At 52.1% G+C, this 19874-nt stretch overlaps 1 protein-coding gene across 1 annotated transcript; it reads left to right on the forward strand.

The window, feature by feature from the left end:
• Nucleotides 1–650: 650 nt before the first annotated feature.
• LOC129526160 (aquaporin-7B-like) lies at nucleotides 651–19611 on the forward strand. The gene is given in 7 exon segments (XM_063697139.1): nucleotides 651–817; nucleotides 7007–7136; nucleotides 14740–14863; nucleotides 15292–15429; nucleotides 15638–15756; nucleotides 15967–16184; nucleotides 16543–19611. Coding segments are annotated over 7 exon segments (1380 nt in total). The 5' UTR covers nucleotides 651–704; the 3' UTR covers nucleotides 17081–19611.
• The last annotated feature ends 263 nt before the right edge of the window (nucleotides 19612–19874 follow it).

The following is a 19874-nucleotide window of genomic DNA, read 5'->3' on the forward strand; positions in this document are numbered from 1 at the left end:
GAGAGAGCTGAAGACCACCAGCAGTGGACCACAGGGGGAGGTGTGCAGGCAGGAGACGGGTCAGCTGCCAGCTTGCTGGAGTCATTCCTCCCACGCAGTCCCCTCCTGAGGGGCTGGAGCTGGGGCTGGAGGGTTTCAGCAGTCAGGGCTGGAGATAAGAGTCTGTGCTGGAGCTAGAGGGAACTGGGCTAGAGAATCAGGAGGACAGACAGGGTGAGGGGACTTCGGGCTACCTTCATGCTGTCAGTTAGAGATAAAGATAGGAGTACAAAGGGGAATTTTTGGGTGAGGTACACGGGTGAAATGAGTTTTCAGGGCCTCATCCTGTGTGTTCACCTTCTGTGTGTGTGTGTGCATGTGTGCATGTATGTGTGTGTGCAGGTCCTGGACAGTCACAGCTTAAGTTAGCAGCAAGAGGGCTTGAGGTTAAAGGTATAGCACGCAAACATGAGGCTGGAGCCACTGAGTAGAGGCTGAGGGCATCTCCACAGTCCAAAGCTGGGCTGCAGACAGGGAAGGTCAGGAGGAGCACTGGAGGGTCTGGCCTGGCGTTGGGGTCCTGGGGCCAGCATGGGTGGGGTGGGGCTCCAGGGCGTCGCCTCATTGGCTGAGCACCGCTCCTCCCTCCCTGTTGCTTGGCTGGGTTAAGGGAGTGGCACTAGCAGGAGCTGCCCCAGGGCTTCTCCCCTGGGGACCAAGGTCTGATGGAAGTGTGGGGCCAAGTTCTGTGTCCTCCAGACCTAGTGACCTCTCTTTGGCTCCTCAGCATCTACAAATCTGAAGGACAAAACATGGTTCAAGCATCTGGGCACAGGCGGTAAGTACCCCACCCTCTTCTCACCCTCCAGCCCCCTGTCCTCCACCCAGCCCACTTCAGTGCCCTCCCTGCTCCATCCTCAGCCTCTCCGTTGGGGCAGCTGCCCCCCTCGACCTCCTCCTCCCCACCCACCCACTCGCCTCTGAGGTCCCAGAAGAAAAGCATCTTCCACCTGTTGCCTGGGCTGGGTCCTGGGGTGAGGGGAGGCTCAGAAATACTTGGATGAGGGTCAAGGCATGCAGGTGGCCTTCAACTCAACTGCACTCAGCACCTCTCACCCTCTCAGGCTCAGCTGTCTTTGGGGTGAAAAAGAGCCAGTCCTCGCAATGGCCAAGGCCCTGCCTGTGTAGTCCTTGTTAGCTTTCTGACCTCTCCACTCCAGCCCCCTGCTCTCCCTCCTCCAGCCACACTGAGTTTCTTTTCTGTTTTTTTTTTTTTTTTTTTTTTTTTTTTTTTTTTTTTTTTTTTTTGAGATGGAATCCAGTTCTATCACCCAGGCTAGAGTGCAATGGCACGATCTTGGGTCACTGCAACCTCCTTCTCCCGGGTTCAAGCGATTCTCTTGCCTCAGCCTCCGGAGTAGCTGGGATTACAGGATTACAGGCACACACTACCATGCCCAGCTAATTAGTTGTTTTTTTTTTTTTTTTGTATTTTTAGTAGAAATGGGGTTTCGCCATGTTCGCCAGGCTGTTCTTGAACTCCTGACCTCAGGTGATCCACCCGCCTCGGCCTCCCAAAAGGTTGGGATTACAGGTGTGAGCCACTGCACCTGGCCTCACACTGACTTTCTTTGCTTTCTTCAAATATGCTGAGAGTCCTCTGGTGACTATTCCCTCCATCTGAGAGGCTTTCTGCAGTTAACATACAGCCCACTCTCATCTCCTTCATGGCTTTGCTCCAAGGCCACCTTCTCAACAAGGATTACTCTGACTGCCCTATTTGAAATCACACCCCATCTCCAGCCCCTGTACTCGCAATTCCCCTCTCCTTGCTCTGATTTTTCCATAGGAGCTGGTACCTTCGCTTATACAAATGTACTTACTTATTACATTTCATTGCTGTCAGCTCCACACAAGCAGGGATATTGGCCTGTTGTACACTTGGACGGAGAGAATGAACAGTGCCCCTCTGTTGACATCATTGCCTCTAGCCTACGTCTCTTTCCAGGGCTTTAGATCCTGTTTCTAGAGACCCACTGGTGTCTCACAGGCAACTCAGCTCCTAGATGGAAACAGCCTCCTCCGCCCCCCACAAGTCCACTCCTCCTGTGCTCTTGGCTCAGTCAGGGGTTCCCTTCTCTTCAGTTGCTGAAGCCAGAAGTCAAGGTCATGTCCTTGATACTTCCCTCTCCCCCATGCCTCACATCCAGTCGCCAATCTCCTAAAATATCTAGAATGTGCACAGCTTCCACCATTCTTTCTACCACCACCCTACTCCCCCATGGCCATGTCAGGCCATCACCCGCCCATTCTTCAAAACCCCCTTCAGGCCTCACCTCCCATGCCTCCCCTGAGCTCCCCCAGTCCCAGGCTGCTTCTCTCTGGTGGTGTTGCCATTACCCATCTCTTCTATTAAACAGAGTGACCCAAGAGTGGAGAGTGGGTTTTGACTTTGTATCCCTGGTGCTTGACTCATAAGTAGGTGCTCAACAAAAATTTTTTCTTTTTTTGAGATGGAGTCTTGTTCTGTTGCCCACGCTGGAGTGCAGTGGCATGATCTCGGCTCACTGCAACTTCTGCTTCTTGGGCTCAAGCGATTCTCATGTCTCAGCCCCCACCCCTGCTGGGATTAGAGGCGCCTGCCACCACGCCCAGCTAATTTTTTTTTATTTTTAGTGGAAATGGGGTTCTGCCATGTTGGCCCGGCTGGTATTGAACTCCTGACCTCAAGTGATCCACCTGCCTCGGCCTCCTAAAGTGTTGGGATTACAGGCATGAGTCACCATGCCTGGCCAACAAATGTTTGTTGAATGAAGAAATGTTGGTTAGCAGGTTGAATTGTTGGCTCATGGTTTGTTGGATAGTTTATGGTTGACTGGTTGATTAGATAATTCAATGAGTTAATAGCTGGTTAACAGGAGAATCAGTTAGTTGGTTTTTGATAGGTTAGTCAAAGGGTTAGTAAGCCACCAGGCATGGTGGCTCATGCCTGAAATCCCTGCACCTTGGGAGGCTGAGGCTGGAGGATTGCTTGAGTCCAGGAGTTTGGGACCAGCTTGGGTAACATGGCAAAACCCCATCTCTACAAAAAATAGGAAAAAACAGCCGGTCATGGTGGCATGCTCCTGTATCCCAACTACTTGGGAGGCTGAGGTGGGAGGATCACTTGAACCCTGGGAAGTCTAGGCTTCAGTGAGCTGTGACTGTGCCACTGCACTTCAGCCTGGGCAACAGAGTGAGACCCTGTCTCAAAAAAAAAAAAAAGAAAAAGAAAAGAAACAGGCGTTAGTGAGTTGTTAGCTATTTAGTTCCTTGGTTAGCAGATTACTTAGGGGATCTGGTTGGCTGTCAGTTTCTTGCTTTGTAGGCTGGCTTTCTTGGGCCCCTCTTCTTAGTCTGTACCCTCTCCTTGAGCTCTCTCATCTATGCCCATGGCTCAGATGACCATCTGTGATTTGCTGTCCTCCAAATGTGTCTGTAAGTGAGACCACATGACCAGCTGCCTCCTCACTGGCCATCCCACCCAAGTATCTAGCGGGCTCCTCACACTCAACATGTCCAGAAAGGTCCTCCTTGTCCATTCTCCCGCAGCTTCTCTGCTGTGCCCCATGCTAGTCATTCCGCTGCCCTAGCCAGGACCTGAGGGCATCGCTGAGCTTCCCCGCTCCCTTCCCTCTCTAACCGAACACCAAGCCTGTCAGCTTGACTGTGTTCTTGTGGCCATTGGCACTGCCATCTCTGTGGCTCAGGCTGCCACCACTTCTCCACCCATCTGTGGAGAAGCTGATGCTCACCCTGCCTCCACTCCACTTCCTCCATCCTGGCCTCCACAGGGGAGGCAGCTCTCCTGCTGAAATCCTCCACTTGGCCCATGGCCCTCTGGTAGAGTTCAGACTCCCTAATGTGGGCCATGAGGCCTTCTGCCACCTGGCCCTGGCTCCTCTCTGCCCATCTCATGCCACCTCCACTCTTCCGTGGCCAATCCATTCCTGCACATTGGATACTGCCTTAGTTGCAGGCCTTTGCACATGCCAGTCCTACGCCCAGAGTGATCCCTGCCTCCCTGGAGGCTCCTTTGCCCTCCAGCCTTCTTTTCTTGACCTAAATTTCCCTTTCTCTGGGAGCCTCCTACCCCCTCCTCTAGGCCATTCACTTCCTCCACATGCCCCACAGTGCCCACTCTTTCAGCTGGGGCAATGCTCATCACACTGCATAGTAATTGCTCAATTGATTGCTTTTCTTCCCACGGGCTGGATTGTACCAGTGTCCTTTACTGCAGTGACTGAACATTCTAGGCATAGTAGATTCAAGAAATCTTGAGTTCATTGGCTGGTTGGTGGTTATCTGTTGCTTACTGTGTCTTGCCTGCTGTGTTGTGATGAGGAAGGAGCCAGGCTTCCAGGATTCTCTTGGTGTTCTTGGCTTTCTGCTCTGTCCACTTCTCTCTCCTCTTCTGTGGTTACCTCCAGCATGGGAGGTGGGGTTGGATGGGAGCCAGTGGAGGGTCACCTCACCCTGCTAGGGAGAGCAGCAGCATTCCTCAGGGCTCCTAAATTCCCCTGACCTCACAGCAGCAAAAAGTAAGCAGAGGGAATGAGAGATGTCCAGGCATGGAATAAAACATCTTCCACTTTTCAGCTGAGACCCTCTGTTCATAGCTCACCCATCCCAGTCCTTGCTCTATTCCTTACCCCAGAGAAACAAAACCAGGGATGAGTAGATGGAGAGGGATGCAGAGTTGCGCGGATAATCCACTGACCCCCATCCAACTCCAGCTCCCATGCAGCATCGTATAGGGGTCTCATTATCCCATGATGAGCCTCCTCAGCCCTGAAGAAGAGACCCTACCAATGCAAGCAGCAGCCCAAAGACAGTCCTGGGAAGGTATCATAGAGGCAGGGGAGAGGTAGACAGAGCAGGGAGCCAAGAACACCAAGGGAATCCTGGAAGCCTGGCTCCTTTCTCATCAGCACAGAGCAGGCAACAACCAGCCAAGGAACCAAAGATTTATTGAATCTACTATGCCTACTATGTTCAGGCACTGCAGTGAAGCAAACTGGTATGATCCCAGCCCTTAGGAAGAAAAACCGTTAATTAATTAAGCTTTTTTTTTTTTTTTTTTGAGACAGGGTGTCGCTCTGTCACCCACGCTGGAGTGCAGTGGTGTGATCTCAGCTCACTGCAACCTCTGCCTTCTGGGCTCAGGCAATCCTCTCACATCAGCCTCCCCATTAGCTGGGACCACAGGCATACACCACAACACCTGACTAATTTTTGTATTTTTTTTTTTGTAGAGATGAGGTTTTGTCGTACTGCCCAGGCTGGTCTTGAACTCCTGGGATCAAGCGATCAGCTCACCTCGGCAAGTGCTGGGATTACAGGCGTGAGCCACTGTGCCTGGCCTAACTGAGCAATTACTATGCAGTGTGATGAGCATTGCCCCAGCTGAAAGAGTGGGCACCGTGGGGCATGTGGAAGAAGTGAATGGCCTAGAGAAGAGGGTAGGAGGCTCTCCCAGAGAAAGGGAAATTTAGGTCAAGAAAAGAAGGCTGGCGGGTAAAGGAGCCTCTGGGGAGGCAGGGGACCATTCTTGGTGTAGGACTGGCATGTGCAAAGGCCTGCAGCTAAGGCAGTACGTGATGTGCAAGGATGGGCTGGCCAGAGGAGTTGAGGGGCTGGTGTCAGCTTCCGGGCATGCAGACAGTGAGATAGCAGAGTGACTAAGGCCACACTTAGAGGTATCTGTATCCCTCTTCTTCCTCTTTTTTTTTTTTTTTTTTTTTTTGAGATGGAGTCTCGCTCTTGTTGCCCAGGCTGGAGTGCAGTGGCAAGATCTCGGCTCACCACAACCTCCATCTCCCATGTTCAAGTGATTCTCCTGCCTCAGCCTCCGAAGTAGCTAGGATTACAGGCATGCGCCACCACGCCTGGCTAATTTTGTATTTTTTAGTAGAGATGGGGTTTCTCTATGTTGGTCAGGCTGGTCTCGAACTCCCGACCTCAGGTGATCTGCCCACCTTGGCCTCCCAAAGTGCTGGGATTATAGGCGTGAGCTACCGGGCCCAGCCCCTCTTCTTCCTCTTTATCCTCCAGGCCCACCCCGCCACCTTCCCCAAACTCCAGTCCTATACCTCTCCCTATACGCAGATTTGGGACCTGTTACTCACCTGTTTCATCTACCTTTCCATCTAACCGTGCACTTAACTAAATATAAATCAAGTGCCAGGCCCTTTGGGAAGCTCTGAGGATCTAGTTGAGAGTAAGACAGATTCCCCAGTTTTCACTCATTCAACAAATATTTATTGCACATCTACTATGTGCCTGGCATGGTGCTGGACACTGAAGATACACCAGGAAGTAGATCCAGTCCTTCCTTTTCTCCCTCCCTCTCTCTTGCTCATTCATTCATTCACTCACTGTCTCACAAACCTCTGTTTGCACTGACCTGGTTGCACAGCCTGGTGCATTTTGCTGACCCCTTCATTTTTGACAGAACCTGGCGCATGTTTCAGCACTCAGTGCTGTTTACAGAGCTCGGCAGCACACTTTGTCACACCTCATGCTGTTTGTAGAGTGCCTCACTGTTGCCAGGCCCTGTCCTGTGACCCCAAAGTTCTGGCTCTAGCAGATAGGCAGACAGACAGATGGACAGACATAGACTACTGAGCTCTACTTTCCAGCCTGCTCTCTCCCACCCTGCTTTTTCCCAGAGGCTTGTTGGCACCGTGGATTGCACTTTCAGCTCCCCACCTGCCCGTCTGCAAAGTGGCCTCATTGGTGTGCCATTTTTACTGGTCCAGTCCCAACTACAAGAGGCATGGCTTGGCCATCTACCCTAGTTCTTCTCCATGTCCCCATGGCTCTCAAGTGTCTCCAATTCCAGCTGTCCCAGCTGCCCCGGGCAAGAGGAGGTGTGTGTGGCAAGTCTGCTGGGTTACCTATTAACTCAGCTGTGAGTTGAAGAGCCGATGGGCAGCAGGCAGACTTGAGTCTCCTTTCTGTCCATGGGCTCGGGCCACTGTATCAGGTCCACCCGTGGCTCCAAAATGGTCTCCTGGTCCGTGATAGCAAAGATCCAGGAAATATGGTGCGAGGAAGATGAGAGGAAGATGGTGCAAGAGTTCCTGGCTGAGTTCATGAGCACATATGTCATGATGGTGAGTGGGTGGGCAGCACGAAGTGGGTGGGGCTCTGCCAGGGCCTTCCATGACCCCTCCCCATGCTGACCCCATGGGTCACATTGTCCATTCCTTGCCTCTGAGCTGGGAGCCTGGGGAAGCAGCGAGGAAAGTAAGGAGGGGCGGGGGGGCTTTCTCATCAAGCCTTTTTGGACAGAAAGGGCTCATAATATGTGGGGGTCAAATGAAACCATGCACTGGGGTATCCGGGGCACGGCTGGAAATGGGGAGAAGGGAAACCCAGAGTAAAGAGATTGAAGAGGCCCAGGTGCAGTGGCTCATGCCTGTAATTCCAGCACTTTGGGAGGCTTAGGCAGGTAGATCACCTGAGGTCAGGAGTTCGAAACCAGCCTGACCAACATGGTGAAACCCCGTCTCTACTAAAAATACAAAAATTAGCTGGGCGTGGTGGCGGACACCTGTAATCTGTTATTCAGGAGGCTGAGGCAGGAGAATCACTGGAGCCCAGGAGGTGGAGGTTGCAGTGAGCTGAGATCACACCATTGCACTCCAGCCTGGGTGACAGGAGCAAAACTCTGTCTCAAAAAAAAAAAAAAAAGAAGGAAAAAAAAAGAGAGAGAGATTGAAGAGAAACTTGATGATCAGGCTCTGATAATGAATCCAGAGGGCAATGGGCGATGTTGAAGGCTGGCAAGCAGGGGAGTGACATGATCAGATTTGGATTTTAAAGGTAATTTTGGGTGCAGTGTGGAGCATAAGCAGGACAGGCAAGGCTGGCAAGAAGGAACCAGTTAAGAGGCTATTTTTGATCTAGGGCAGAGAGAGGGTGATGACTGATCTGGGGTTGGAGAAGAAAGCACATGTTTGAGAGGGCTGTGGAAGATGGAATCGGGGAGACTCTGCCAGCAGAAGATGTGGGCAAAGAGCCGATGAGCTGTTCTGGAGCACGGGACCCAGCACAGGGTGAGAGGCAAGATGCCTGTGGGAAATCCAGGAGATAGTTAAACACAGGCAAGGGGCTGGAGCTCAGGAGAGGCTTGGTCTGGAAGGAAAAAGTTGAAGTTCATCACAACACAGGTGGTGGTTGTCAACACTGTCTAGAAGGAGTGTACAGAAAGAGAAAAGGATGGTTTGAGGACAGATCCCTGAGGAATGAAGAGGGGCACGCAAAGGAGCCTGAGAAGGAATGGTCAGAGAGGTGGGAGGAGAACCAGAGCCGACTGCGTGACAGAGGGGGGCAGTGGTTCCACCAGGAAGAAGCCGTCAGTGGCATGGGCAGCGGCAGATGGGCCACGCGAGGTGAGCACTGGCAAGGGGCCTTAGGGTTTGCCAACCTGGAGGTTGCTGGTAACCTTGACAAGGGCTCTTCTTTAGTGTGTGATTGGGACAGAATCCAGACTGCAGGCGGGATGTGAGGTTGCTCCCTCTCCACCTGCTTCAGCCCTGCCACTTACCCCAGTGAGCCTCTGCCCTTAACATGACTGTAGCCATGTTTATTGCATCTTATTCAGGGTCCAGAGTCTAGAAAAAGAAGGGGCAGCCTCTGGGAAGGGAGGCAAAGGCAGCCAGGTGCATGCTAGAGGAAGGTGGGGTGAGAGAGGCTGTTTGTGTGTGTGGTGGGGCCCATGGAGCTCAAGGGAGAGAGGAAATCGGAACACCAGGGTTCTTAGCCTGACCCTGCCACTGAGTGACCAGTTGGCCTTGGGCAGGTCTCTCCCTGGCTTAAAGCCTGACTTCTCACTTATATCATGTAGAATTAGGCCTTCGTGGGCTTTGGAGCTGTGTTTGAATCCTAGCTCTGTTATCTTCTAGCTGTGCGACTATCCACAAGTATCTTAACTGTTCACAAATTTAGCTTTCTTGTTTTTGAGACAGGGTCTCACTCTGTCTCCTAGGATGGAGTGCAGTGGTATGATCTCAACTCACTGCAGCCCCCACCTCCCATACTCAAGTGACTCTCTTGCCTCAGCCTCTTGAGTAGCTGGGACTACAGGCACGTGCCACTGTGCTCAGCTAATTTTTCTATTTTTAGTAGAGATGGGGTTTCACCATGTTGGCCAGACTGGTCTTGAACTCCCGAATTCAGGTGACCTTCCTGCCTCAGCCTCCCAAAGTGCTGGGATTGCTGGCATGAGTCACCTCACCCAGCCCACAACTTTGGCTTCCTTATTGGTTAACAGGAGGACTTGTGTGAAGAAGGCCAAGTCTCAGCACCCAGTGTGGTGCCCATGTATTGGTCCCTTGTTATTAGGACGGGTGCTCTAGCTCCTCTCTCCTCTCTGTCTCTGGCCCTCCCCCCTACTCCTCTCTTACCTCCCCACCTGCTTTGGCTCCTGAGCTGGGATGACAGCAGTTGGATCCTGTCCCTCCTTAATCCAGGGCAAAGTAACTCACTTATCACAAGACATTCCAGCCCCATGAGGGCTGTTAACCCTTGGAACCTCGGAGGCAGGAGGGTGCATCCTCTGAGAGCTGTTAGGGAAATAGGCACTGCCCACATGCTTGATACCTGCCCACATCTGTGTTTCTCTTCCTTTTGTTGAGATTTTCATTGAGCACCTAATGCATCCTGGGCTCTGTGATGCTAAGCCCCTTACGTGCAGCATCTTCCCAAATCCTTGCAATAGCCCTGTGAAGTAGGTACTATTATTATCCCAGTTTCACAGATGGGAAAACTGAGGCTCCTTGAGACTAAGCCTTTTGCCCAAGGCCACACTTTAAGTCAAGATTAAATCCAGTGCAGTCTAATGTCACAGTCTTTTTTGTTTTTTTTTGAGATACAGTCTTGCTTTGTCGCAGTGGTGTGATCTCGTCTCACTGCAACCTCCACCTCCCGGGTTCAAACAATTCTTGCGTCTTAGCCTCTGGAGTAGCTGGAATTACAGGTGCATGCCACCATGCCCAGCCAATTTTTGTATTTTTAGGAAAGACAAGGTTTCACCATGTTGTCAAGGCTGGTCTTGAACTCCTGACTTTAAGTGATCCTCCCACCTCGGCCTCCCAAAGTGCTGGGATTACAGGCATGAGTCACCGTGCCCAGCCCAATATCACAGTCTTGACCCTTAACCTCTATGCTCTGTACCTTAGCTTAAATATTGCCAGCTTTTAAAGACTGGCTTGTTAATGCTCCCCCAGCCAGGGTAAGGTCCTCACTTTCAGGTAGTTCAAGATGCCTCTCTCAGCCTCAGTTTCCCCATTTATAGAGTGGGAGAAAAATTCTTGCTGTGCAGATTTGTTGTGAGGATTGAAGACAGTAGCACTTGTAAAAGAACTTTGTGAGGTGTAAGCCTATATCAGATATTGTGTTGTTGTTATTTTTAGTTGCCAGGCTGTGCCAAGAAGTGAGGGCTTTTTTTTTTTTTTAATATATATATATAGGAATCTCAGTGAGTCACCAGGGTGAAGGTTTTGCCAAAAAAGCTAGTGTGACCTTGGCCCCATTTATTGCAGCCAGGACGAGGGAAGTGGACTGATCCGTGTTGCAGCTTCCAGCGGTGTTGGCCTTGGAGCTGGCCTCCTGGCTGTGAGGGAGAGTTGGGTGGGCTGGGCCACATTCACTGATCAGGGAGAGGAGGGGCTGGAGCCATCCGGGCCCTGGAAAACCAGCCATACACGTGAGACATGGGGCAAGGGTTGTAGATCACATGCTACAGGGGCCAAGAGAGCGGCAACTCAGGGCGGTGGGGACTTTGGCTGGCTGCAGAGTGCCAATCTGTGCAAGGCTGTATAGCTGCCGCCACTCCAGCTGACTGTTGCCATGGAGGTTGAAATGCAGGCCAGTGTTGCCTGAGCTGCTCATTTTTCAAGAGAGACGGAAACTTCTGTTCTTCAAAACCAAGTTATCTAAACAAAACCTGTGCGCTGGATAAATTACGTGGGTGAGTTGCCAGTTGGCAACCCTGACACAGGGAATCATGTGGGGTTCATTCACTCACCCAGTATTTTATTTTATTTATTTTATTTTTTTGAGACAGAGTCTCACCCTGTTGCCCAGGCTGGAGTGCAGTGGTGTGATCTCAGCTCACTGCTCTGCCTCCCAGGTTCAAGTGATTCTCCTGCCTCAGCCTCCCGAGTAGCTGGGATTTCAGGCATGTGCCACCACACCTGGCTAATTTTTTGTATCTTTAGTAGAGACGGGGTTTCACCATGTTGGCTAGGCAGGTCTCGAACTCCTGACCTCATGATTGGCCTGCCTCGGTCTCCCAAAGTGCTGGGATTACAGGCGTGAGCCACCACGCCTGGCCTATGCTCATCCAGTATTTTTAGCACATGGTATTGGAATGGGGGAAAGGCCATGGGGGCCCCTCTGTTTTCAGACCCTCCATGCCTCCTCCAGTCCCTCTACCTCTTGACCCTGCCAGCCTGTCAACCTGTCCTGACCTCACTCTCCCCTGCACCCCCAGCTGTTCCTGTCCTCTCCTGCTGTATCTTATCCTGGATCCGAAGCCAGCCCAGCTCTGGGCTCCCCTGCTTCTGTCCTGGGGCTTCTGAGGGACCCAGTGGGCCCTGCTCAGCTGCCTCTCCCCCACCATATCTGGGCTATTTCACATTTTCTCAGACTTCCCCAAAGCTGCTCTGTACTCTGACTTTTTTTTAAAAAATCAGCAAATGGCTTGATCTGCTGCTTGATAGGTAAAATAATCAACACTTCCTATGTTCAGCTCACCCTCTTGTCCCTCTTACCACCAGACCCATTAACCACCTGTGTATCCACATATCACCCCTTGGCTGGGGCGGGGTCCTCTCCTTCCTGGAGGACCCCTCCACTTCTGCACCAATCCAGCTGTCCAGCCTATTCAGGTACTTTACTCTGTCCTTTTTCTCTGTCCTTTATCTTCAGCCCATCCCTCTCTCAGCCTATAAACATACTGAAGTTTCTCCACTGAAAACAACACAAAATGAAACATCCCTCCCTTCACCCTGTCAGCCCCTGCACGGGATCATGTTCTCTCTTCCCCGCTCCTCAGGCAAGTTCTCGAAGAGGAGTCTACACTGGTGCCTTTCAACTCTTTTTTTTTCTTTTTTTGAGATGGAGTCTTGCTCTGTCGCCCAGGCTGGAGTGCAGTGGCGTGATCTCGGATCACTGCAAGCTCCACCTCCTGGGTTCAAGCAATTCTCCTGTCTCAGCCTCCTGAGTAGCTGGGATTACAGGCAAGCACCACCACGCCTGGCTAATTTTTGTATTATTAGTAGAGACGGGGTTTTGTCATGCTGGTCTTGAACTCCTGACCTAAAGTGATCCATCCACCTCGGCCTCCCAAAGTGCTGGGATTACAGGCATGAGCCGCCGCACCCGGCCTGGTCTGCCTTCTTACCCTGTACCCTCTCCTGGGGCCTTCTCCTCTGTCGGCTTTGACTTCAGACCTTATGTCTATAATTCTTCAGGTTTTCTCCTTTATCAACTCTAGAACAGAGTTCTCCAGGGGAAATACAATACAAGCCATCTGTATAATTTAAATTTTTCTAGTATCCACATTAAAAAGGTAAAAAGCAACAGGTGAAATTAATTTTAATAATTAACCCATATAGCCAAAATCCTATTTCAGGATGCAATCAATGTAAAATTATTAGGATATTCTGGCCAGGCATGGTGGCTCACACCTGTAATCCCAGCACTCTGGGAGGCTGAGGTGAGAGGATTGCTTAAGGCCAGGAGCTCGAGACCAGCCCGGGCAACATAGTGAAACCTCATCTCTACACAAAATAAATTGAAAAACTTAGCTGGGATAGGGCTCAATGGCTCATGCCTGTAATCCCAGCACTTTGGGAGGCCAAGGCAGGCTGATCATCTGAGGTCAGGTGTTTGAGACCAGTCTGGCCAACATCGTGAAACCCTGTCTCTACTAAAAATACAAAAAAATAGTTGGGCATGGTGGCGTGCACCTATAATCTCAACTACTCGGGAGGCTAAGGCAGGAGAATCACTTGAACCCGGGATTTGGAGGTTGCAGTGAGCCGAGATTGCACCATTGCACTCCGGCTTGGGCGACAGAGCAAGACTATCTCAAAAAAAAAAAAAAAAAAAAAAAAATTGGCTGCGTGCTGAGGCACATGCCCATACTCCCAACTACTTGAGAGGCTGAGGTGGGAGGATCACTTGAGCCCAGGAGATGGAGGCTGCAATGAGCCCTGATCATGGCACTGCACTCCAGCCTGGGTGATAGAGCAAAACCCTATCTCAAGCATCAAACAAACAAACAAATAAAACAGAGGCACAAGAAAGCAAGGCATGCATGGAGCAGCACAGTTGTTTGGTTTGAGGCCATCTGGCACAGGTAACTGCCTGGATTTAATCCTGGCTCACCATGTACAGGCTGTGTGACCTTGGACAAGCCATTCAAGTTCTCTAAGCTTCAGATTACCCATCTGTCAAGTGGGGGAGAATAATAGCGCTTAACTATCATTTGCAACATCTGAGTTTCTGGCTCGGCCAACGGGGATGGGGAACATAGAGTGAGGAGCAGGTGTGCTGTGAGATGGCGAACCTTCAACAGAGCCTGAGACGCCCGCGGAACACCAGGAGAGTTCCAGTGGGGATTTGCAAATAGGCATGTGGCTCCCCCACGGAGATGATGGGAATTTTAGCGCATCAGGCATAGCTGAAACTGTCTACCTGGTAAAACCATGCCTGAAAAGACCTTTGGAAAATCAGGAGTTGCTGGAGCCCTTGGAGAGAGCTGTGGTGTCTGTGACATGTGGAAGTGGAAGCCAGATTGAGGAGGGGGTGCGAGGGAAGGGGTGAAGCAGCTGGCCAGTGTGTTCTCTCCTGCAGCCTGACTGAAACAGGGAGGGGGCAACCAGGAACCCACAGCTGGAGAAGGACGCTGGGCAGGGGTGGGACAGTTTGCTGGGAAGGATGAGACTCCAGTGTGTGGGAGCCGATCAATGGGAGGATGGAAGGTATGGGGGAGACGGAGGCCTCTGCAGAGGGAGAGGATAGCACAGGAGCCAGGGCTGAAGGGAACAGTGGCTCTAGACTGAGGGTAATGGGCCTGAAGGTAGGCCCCTTCCCCTGTGAAGGCGGCATTATCTGAGGAGCCGTGAGGGATGGGCAAGAAGCAGCAGCTTGGGAATGCCGCCTGAGGTCAGTGGAAATGAAGCTGAGGGCAAGACAGTTAGGGCCCCACTGTTCCAGCATTGTGGGAATTGCGGCGGAGTGTGTGTACGTGTGTGTGTGTGTGTGCAGGGAGGGGCTCCTGGCAGAGTCAGGCGTGGATGGATTTGGAGGTCCCTTGAAGAAACTTCCTTCAGGTCAGCCTGAAGTGTGAGGGACTCTGAGGGGGTGCAATGCATGCCAGCCATCCCCTCCTCGCAGCCCTGCCTCACCCCAAAACTTCAGGTGGGCCTGGGGCTGAGGTGCTTGGATGTTTGTCGTAAGAGCTTTTAACTCTGCTGCTCCACCCAGCTCTCAGTGGCTCAGGTCTGAGAGGCCTCAGCAGGAGCAAGGAGAGGAGGCAGTGAGGAGGGAAGGCTCTGGAGGAAGAGGGCATGGCAGAGGGTCTTTGAGGCAATGCCAGGGAGGCCCAGGGCATGGGGCTGAGGAGCTAGAACTGAGCTCTGAGCCCTCCTCTGAGGTTGGGGCTTCTGGGCAGGCAGCCCCCTTAGAGGCGCTCCCTTGTAGGTATTCGGCCTTGGTTCCGTGGCCCATATGGTTCTAAATAAAAAATATGGGAGCTACCTTGGTGTCAACTTGGGTTTTGGCTTTGGAGTCACCATGGGATTGCACATGGCAGGCCGCATCTCTGGTGAGTGAGCCCAGGCCCTGCCGGACCGGGCAAGACCAGGTGTCCCCAACAGGCTCTTTCCTGCCCACCTCAGCCAGCAACTTTGCCAGCACAGCCAGTGCCTCAGCCTGGCCACCAGGCAGGAGGAAGTCTCCTCTGAACCCCGTGCCTATGACGTGTCTGCCCCAGATTCTTCCTGGGTCCCCCTGACCTACCATTTCCACTGGCTGGGTCATGTTAGGCAAGCCATCGCCTCTGTGTTCCTCAGTTTCCTTAAGAGTGAAACGAAGATGGTGGCCCCTGCCTCACGGGGTGGTTGTGAGGGCTCAAGGAGAGAACTCTGTCATGGAGCATGCTGTCATACACACTAGCCATCGTTGTTCTCATACTGTTTGTCACTGTTGTTTGTTCTGCTCTCACTCCCTGACACACTTGCCTGCTGCCCGCAGGAGCCCACATGAAGACAGCTGTGAGCTTCGCTAACTGTGCACTGGGCCACGTGCCCTGGAGGAAGTTTCCAGTCTATGTGCTGGGGCAGTTCCTGGGCTCCTTCCTGGCGGCTGCCACCATCTACAGTCTCTTCTACAGCAAGTGTCCTGCCCGGGTGTCCGCCTCTGGCCTCAGCAGCCTCCTATGAAATATGGGCAGATTGGACCTCAGTGTCCTGATTTGTAAAAAATAGCTGGGAGAAAAGAGCCTTGGAGCTCCCCCACCCTCTAACGTATAACCTCATTTCTGGGACCCCGGTGGGGCTTAGTTGGGGGCAGGTTCGCATGATAGTCTGTGTCTCCACAGAGGCCATTCTCCACTTTTCGGGTGGAGAGCTGATGGTGACCGGTCCCGTTGCTACAGCTGGCATTTTCGCCACCTACCTTCCTGATCACATGACATTGTGGCGGGGCTTCCTGAATGAGGTCAGTGGTCCAGGATGAGTACCCCTCCCCCTGCCCTCCACCCCTCAGGACGGAGCCAGCAGGGAGTCCCTCCGGATAGACAGGACAAGAACTCTGGATGGAGACTGTACTAAGACGTGTCTCTGCTGGTGGGCTTGGGTCTGGGGCACTGCCGACGTCCTGTTGGTTGGGGAGGGGCCCAGGTGAGCTGCCATAGCATCTGCTCCTCAGGAGTGGCTGACCGGGATGCTCCAGCTGTGTCTCTTCCCCATCACGGACCAGGAGAACAATGCAGCACTGCCAGGAACACAAGCACTGGTGATAGGCATCCTCGTGGTCATCATCGGGGTGTCCCATGGCATAAACACAGGATATGCCATCAATCCGTCCTGGGACCTGCCCCCCAGCACCTTCACCTTCATTGCTGGTTGGGGCAAACAGGTCTTCAGGTACTGCCCCTGCCCAGGCCCATTCCTTTGAGTTTTTCTGTGGGGCTCCTGTGTGTTGAGGGGTAGGGGGTGATGTGAGGGGCAGCACAGGAGGGTCCTGCAGAGCCCCCAGGTGGCCTGGGGAGCAGGAGTGAGTCCCAACATTTCCCCAGGCCAGTACAGATACAGATCCTGCACCTGCACTGAGTGTCAACCCTGTCCCTGAATCGGGCTGAGGCTGACCAGGGCCCTGGGTTGGGGGTGTTTCCTGGGGTAGCCTGGGGATGACTCCTCTGCTCAACCAGTCTTGGCCCAAGGTGGATGAGGGTGCTGTCCTGGGCATCAGCCCCCTCAGCAGGCCTCTGCCTCTTGCCTGCAGCGATGCGGAGAACTGGTGGTGGGTGCCAGTGGTGGCACCACTTCTGGGTGCCTCTCTAGGTGGCATCATCTACCTGGTCTTCATTGGCTCCACCATCCCACGGGAGCCCCTGAAATTGGAGGACTCTGTGGTGTAAGAAGACCACGGGATAACCGTATTGCCCAAGATGGGATCTCATGAACCCATGATCTCTCCCCTCACCCTCATCTCCGTGAGCCTTGCCAACAGATCTTCAGTCCACTCTGCCCCACCCTTACATGAATCCATGGCCCTAGAGCACTTCCAAGCAGAGATTATTTGTGATCCCATCCCTTCCCCAATAAAGCAAAGCTTGTCCCTCAGCAGTACCCCCACTTCCTGGGGGCCTCCTGTGGTTGGGCTTCCCTCCTGGGTTCTTCCAGGAGCTCTAGGGCTATGTCTTAGCCCAAGGTGTAGAGGTGAGGCGCCTCAAGTCTTTCATGCCCTGGGAACTGGGGTGCCCCAGGGGGAGAATGGGGAAGAGCTGACCTGCACCCTCAGTAGGAACAAGGTGAGATGAAAGAATGACAGAAACAGAATGAAGGATTTTCAGGCAAGGGGGAAGGAAGGGCAGTTTTGGTGAAAGGACCGTAGCTGACTGGTGGGGGGCTGGCTTTGGAAATACTTTGAGGGGATCCTGAGATTGAACTCTACACTCTCCCCTGGTTCTTCCCTTCCCCGAGTTCTGGCCGGTTCTTGGACCAGACAAGGCAAGGCCCAAGAAGGTAGATCAGAATTTTTTAGCCTTTTTTTCATTAGTGCCTTCCCTAGTATTCTTCTAGATTTTTTTTCTTAATCACATGAAATTTTAATACCACAGATATACTATATATCTGTTTATGTTCTGTATATGTTCTGTGCTTTATACGTAAAAAAGAGTAAGATTTTTTTTTCACCTCCCCTTTTAAGAATCAGTTTTAATTCCGTTGAGAATGCTTGTTATAGATTGAAGGCTGGTAAGGGGTTGGGCTCCTCTTTCTTCTTCCTGGTGCCAGAGTGCTCCCACATGAAGGAATAGGAAAGGAAGATGCAAAGAGGGAAATCCTTCAAACACATGAAGACACAGGAAGAGGCCTCATAGGACTCCAAGGGCTCCAGGGAAGCAGCTGCAGAGGTTGGGTGGGGTGGGGGGCCAGGATCCACTGACCCTGGGGCCAGGCAGGAATCACTCTGTTGTCTGGGGCTCAGAAGGCAGCATCACCCGTGGTTCCTGTCATTGCTCATGCATTTTGCCTTTCAACAATTATTGTGCACCTACTGTGTGCAGGCCCTGCCTGGACACTGGGGATGCGCAGTGGATGCACTGGGCTCTGCCTTTGAGGGTTGCAGTTTAATGGGCGACAGGTAATTATAAGGAAGAAGGTGAGTGCAGAGTGGGAGGCTTGGAGGCAGTGGGGCTTGGGGTGGGAGAGCTCACATCCAGCCTCTGGGCCAAGGCCAGGAGGCTTCCCAGAGGAGGAGACAGAACAGGGTATTGTGGTGGGGGGTGTCCTTTTTGGGGCTGGGAGCTGCACTTTACAGTTTGAGGGGATGGGCAGAGGAGGCTGGGCTTCGTTCTGGAGGTGGAGACACAGTAAGGTGAGGTTTAGAAAGCACACCTGAGCCGGGCGCGGTGGCTCACGCCTGTAATCCCAGCACTTTGGGAGGCCGAGGTGGGTGGATCACGAGGTCAGGAGGTCGAGACCATCCTGGCTAATACGGTGAAACCCCGTCTCTACTAAAAATACAAAAAAAATTAGCCGGGAGTGGTAGCGGGCGCCTGTAGTCCCAGCTACTCGGGAGGTTGAGGCAGGAGAATGGCGTGAACCCGGGAGGCGGAGCTTGCAGTGAGCCAAGATAGTGCCACTGCACTCCAGCCTGGGCGACAGAGCGAGACTCCGTCTCAAAAAAAAAAAAAAAAAGAAAGAAAGCACACCTGAGCCGCAGTGTGTAGGATGCTGGAAATGGTGGAGATGGGCCTGCAAAGAGAGTGCTGGGAAGTGATGACCCAGGAGCAGCAGCCGGGCACCTAACAATGGGTCAGCACCGTGAGCGTGGAGACGAGGGCCAGGATTGATCAATACCCGAGAAGTACAATGTACAGGACTTGGGCTCCATTTGGATGGAGTGGGTGAGGGAGAGGGAGGAGTCAGAAATGGCTTCCGGTTTCCAGCTTGGGCCTGGGGATTGGAGATGTCCCCACTGAGAGTAGGGCACAAGTGAGGAAATGGTTTGGAGAGGAAGATGATAAGTTACATCATGGATGTGCTGAGTCTGAGTTGCCTATGGGACTTGGAATGGGGGGTGGCAAAAGGTGTGTGACCTTGAGCAAGATATTCAACTCTTCTGGGCCTTGGTCCTCTCATTTGTAAAATGGCGATAAGAATATTACTTCCCGTTTGTGTTGCTGTGAATATTAAATGTGCTACCACATGTAAAATGTTGAGAACCGTTTCTAGCTCAGAGTAAGTGCTCAATAAACACAGTTATGCCTTTTATATGGTCTGGAGCTCAGAAGTGGAAGACAGGGTTTTGTGAAGTCATGGCTTTGTGGATGTAGCTAGAGTGTGGAGTAATGACAGGAGGGTCGGGGGCATGGCACAAGGTAGGTGGTCAGGAGACACTGGACACAACCCAAATGTCCATCCACAGGGGAACAGATACATACACTGCTGTGCAATTGCACATAATAGAATCCTCTACAATAGCAAAAATTAAGGCACAGCAGACACCTGCAACAACACAGAAAAATTCTGGAGGCATAAAAAGTAATACATTAGCTGGGCGTGGTGGTTCACACCTGTAATCCCAGCACTTTGGGAGGCCAAGGTGGGTGGATTACGAGGTCAAGAGATCAAGACCATCCTGGCCAACATGGTGAAACCCTGTCTCTACTAAAAATACAAAAATTAGCTGGGTGTTATGGCACACACCTGTCGTCCCAGCTATTCAGGAGGCTGAGGCGGGAAAACTGCTTGAACCTGGGAGGCGGAGGTTGCAGTGAGCCAAGATCGCATCACTGCGTTCCAGCCTGGTGACAGAGTAAGACTCGGTCTCAAAAAAAAAAAAAAAAAAAGCCTGGTGTAGTTGGGCACCTGTAATCCCAGCTGCTCAGAAGGCTGAAGCAGGAGAGAATCCCTTGAACCTGGGAGGCGGAGGTTGCAGTGAATGGAGATTGTGCCACTGCACTCCAGCCTGGGTGACAGAGTGAGACTGCATCTCAAAAAAAAAAAAAAAGTAATACAGTAGACTATATACAGTGTGACACAGTCTTGTAGCTGAAAAATAAGGAAAAATACATTCTTTGCTATATATATGTATGTAAGAAAACTATT

Source organism: Gorilla gorilla, chromosome 14, assembly GCF_029281585.2.
Source record: "Gorilla gorilla gorilla isolate KB3781 chromosome 14, NHGRI_mGorGor1-v2.1_pri, whole genome shotgun sequence".
Lineage (NCBI taxonomy): Eukaryota > Metazoa > Chordata > Mammalia > Primates > Hominidae > Gorilla > Gorilla gorilla.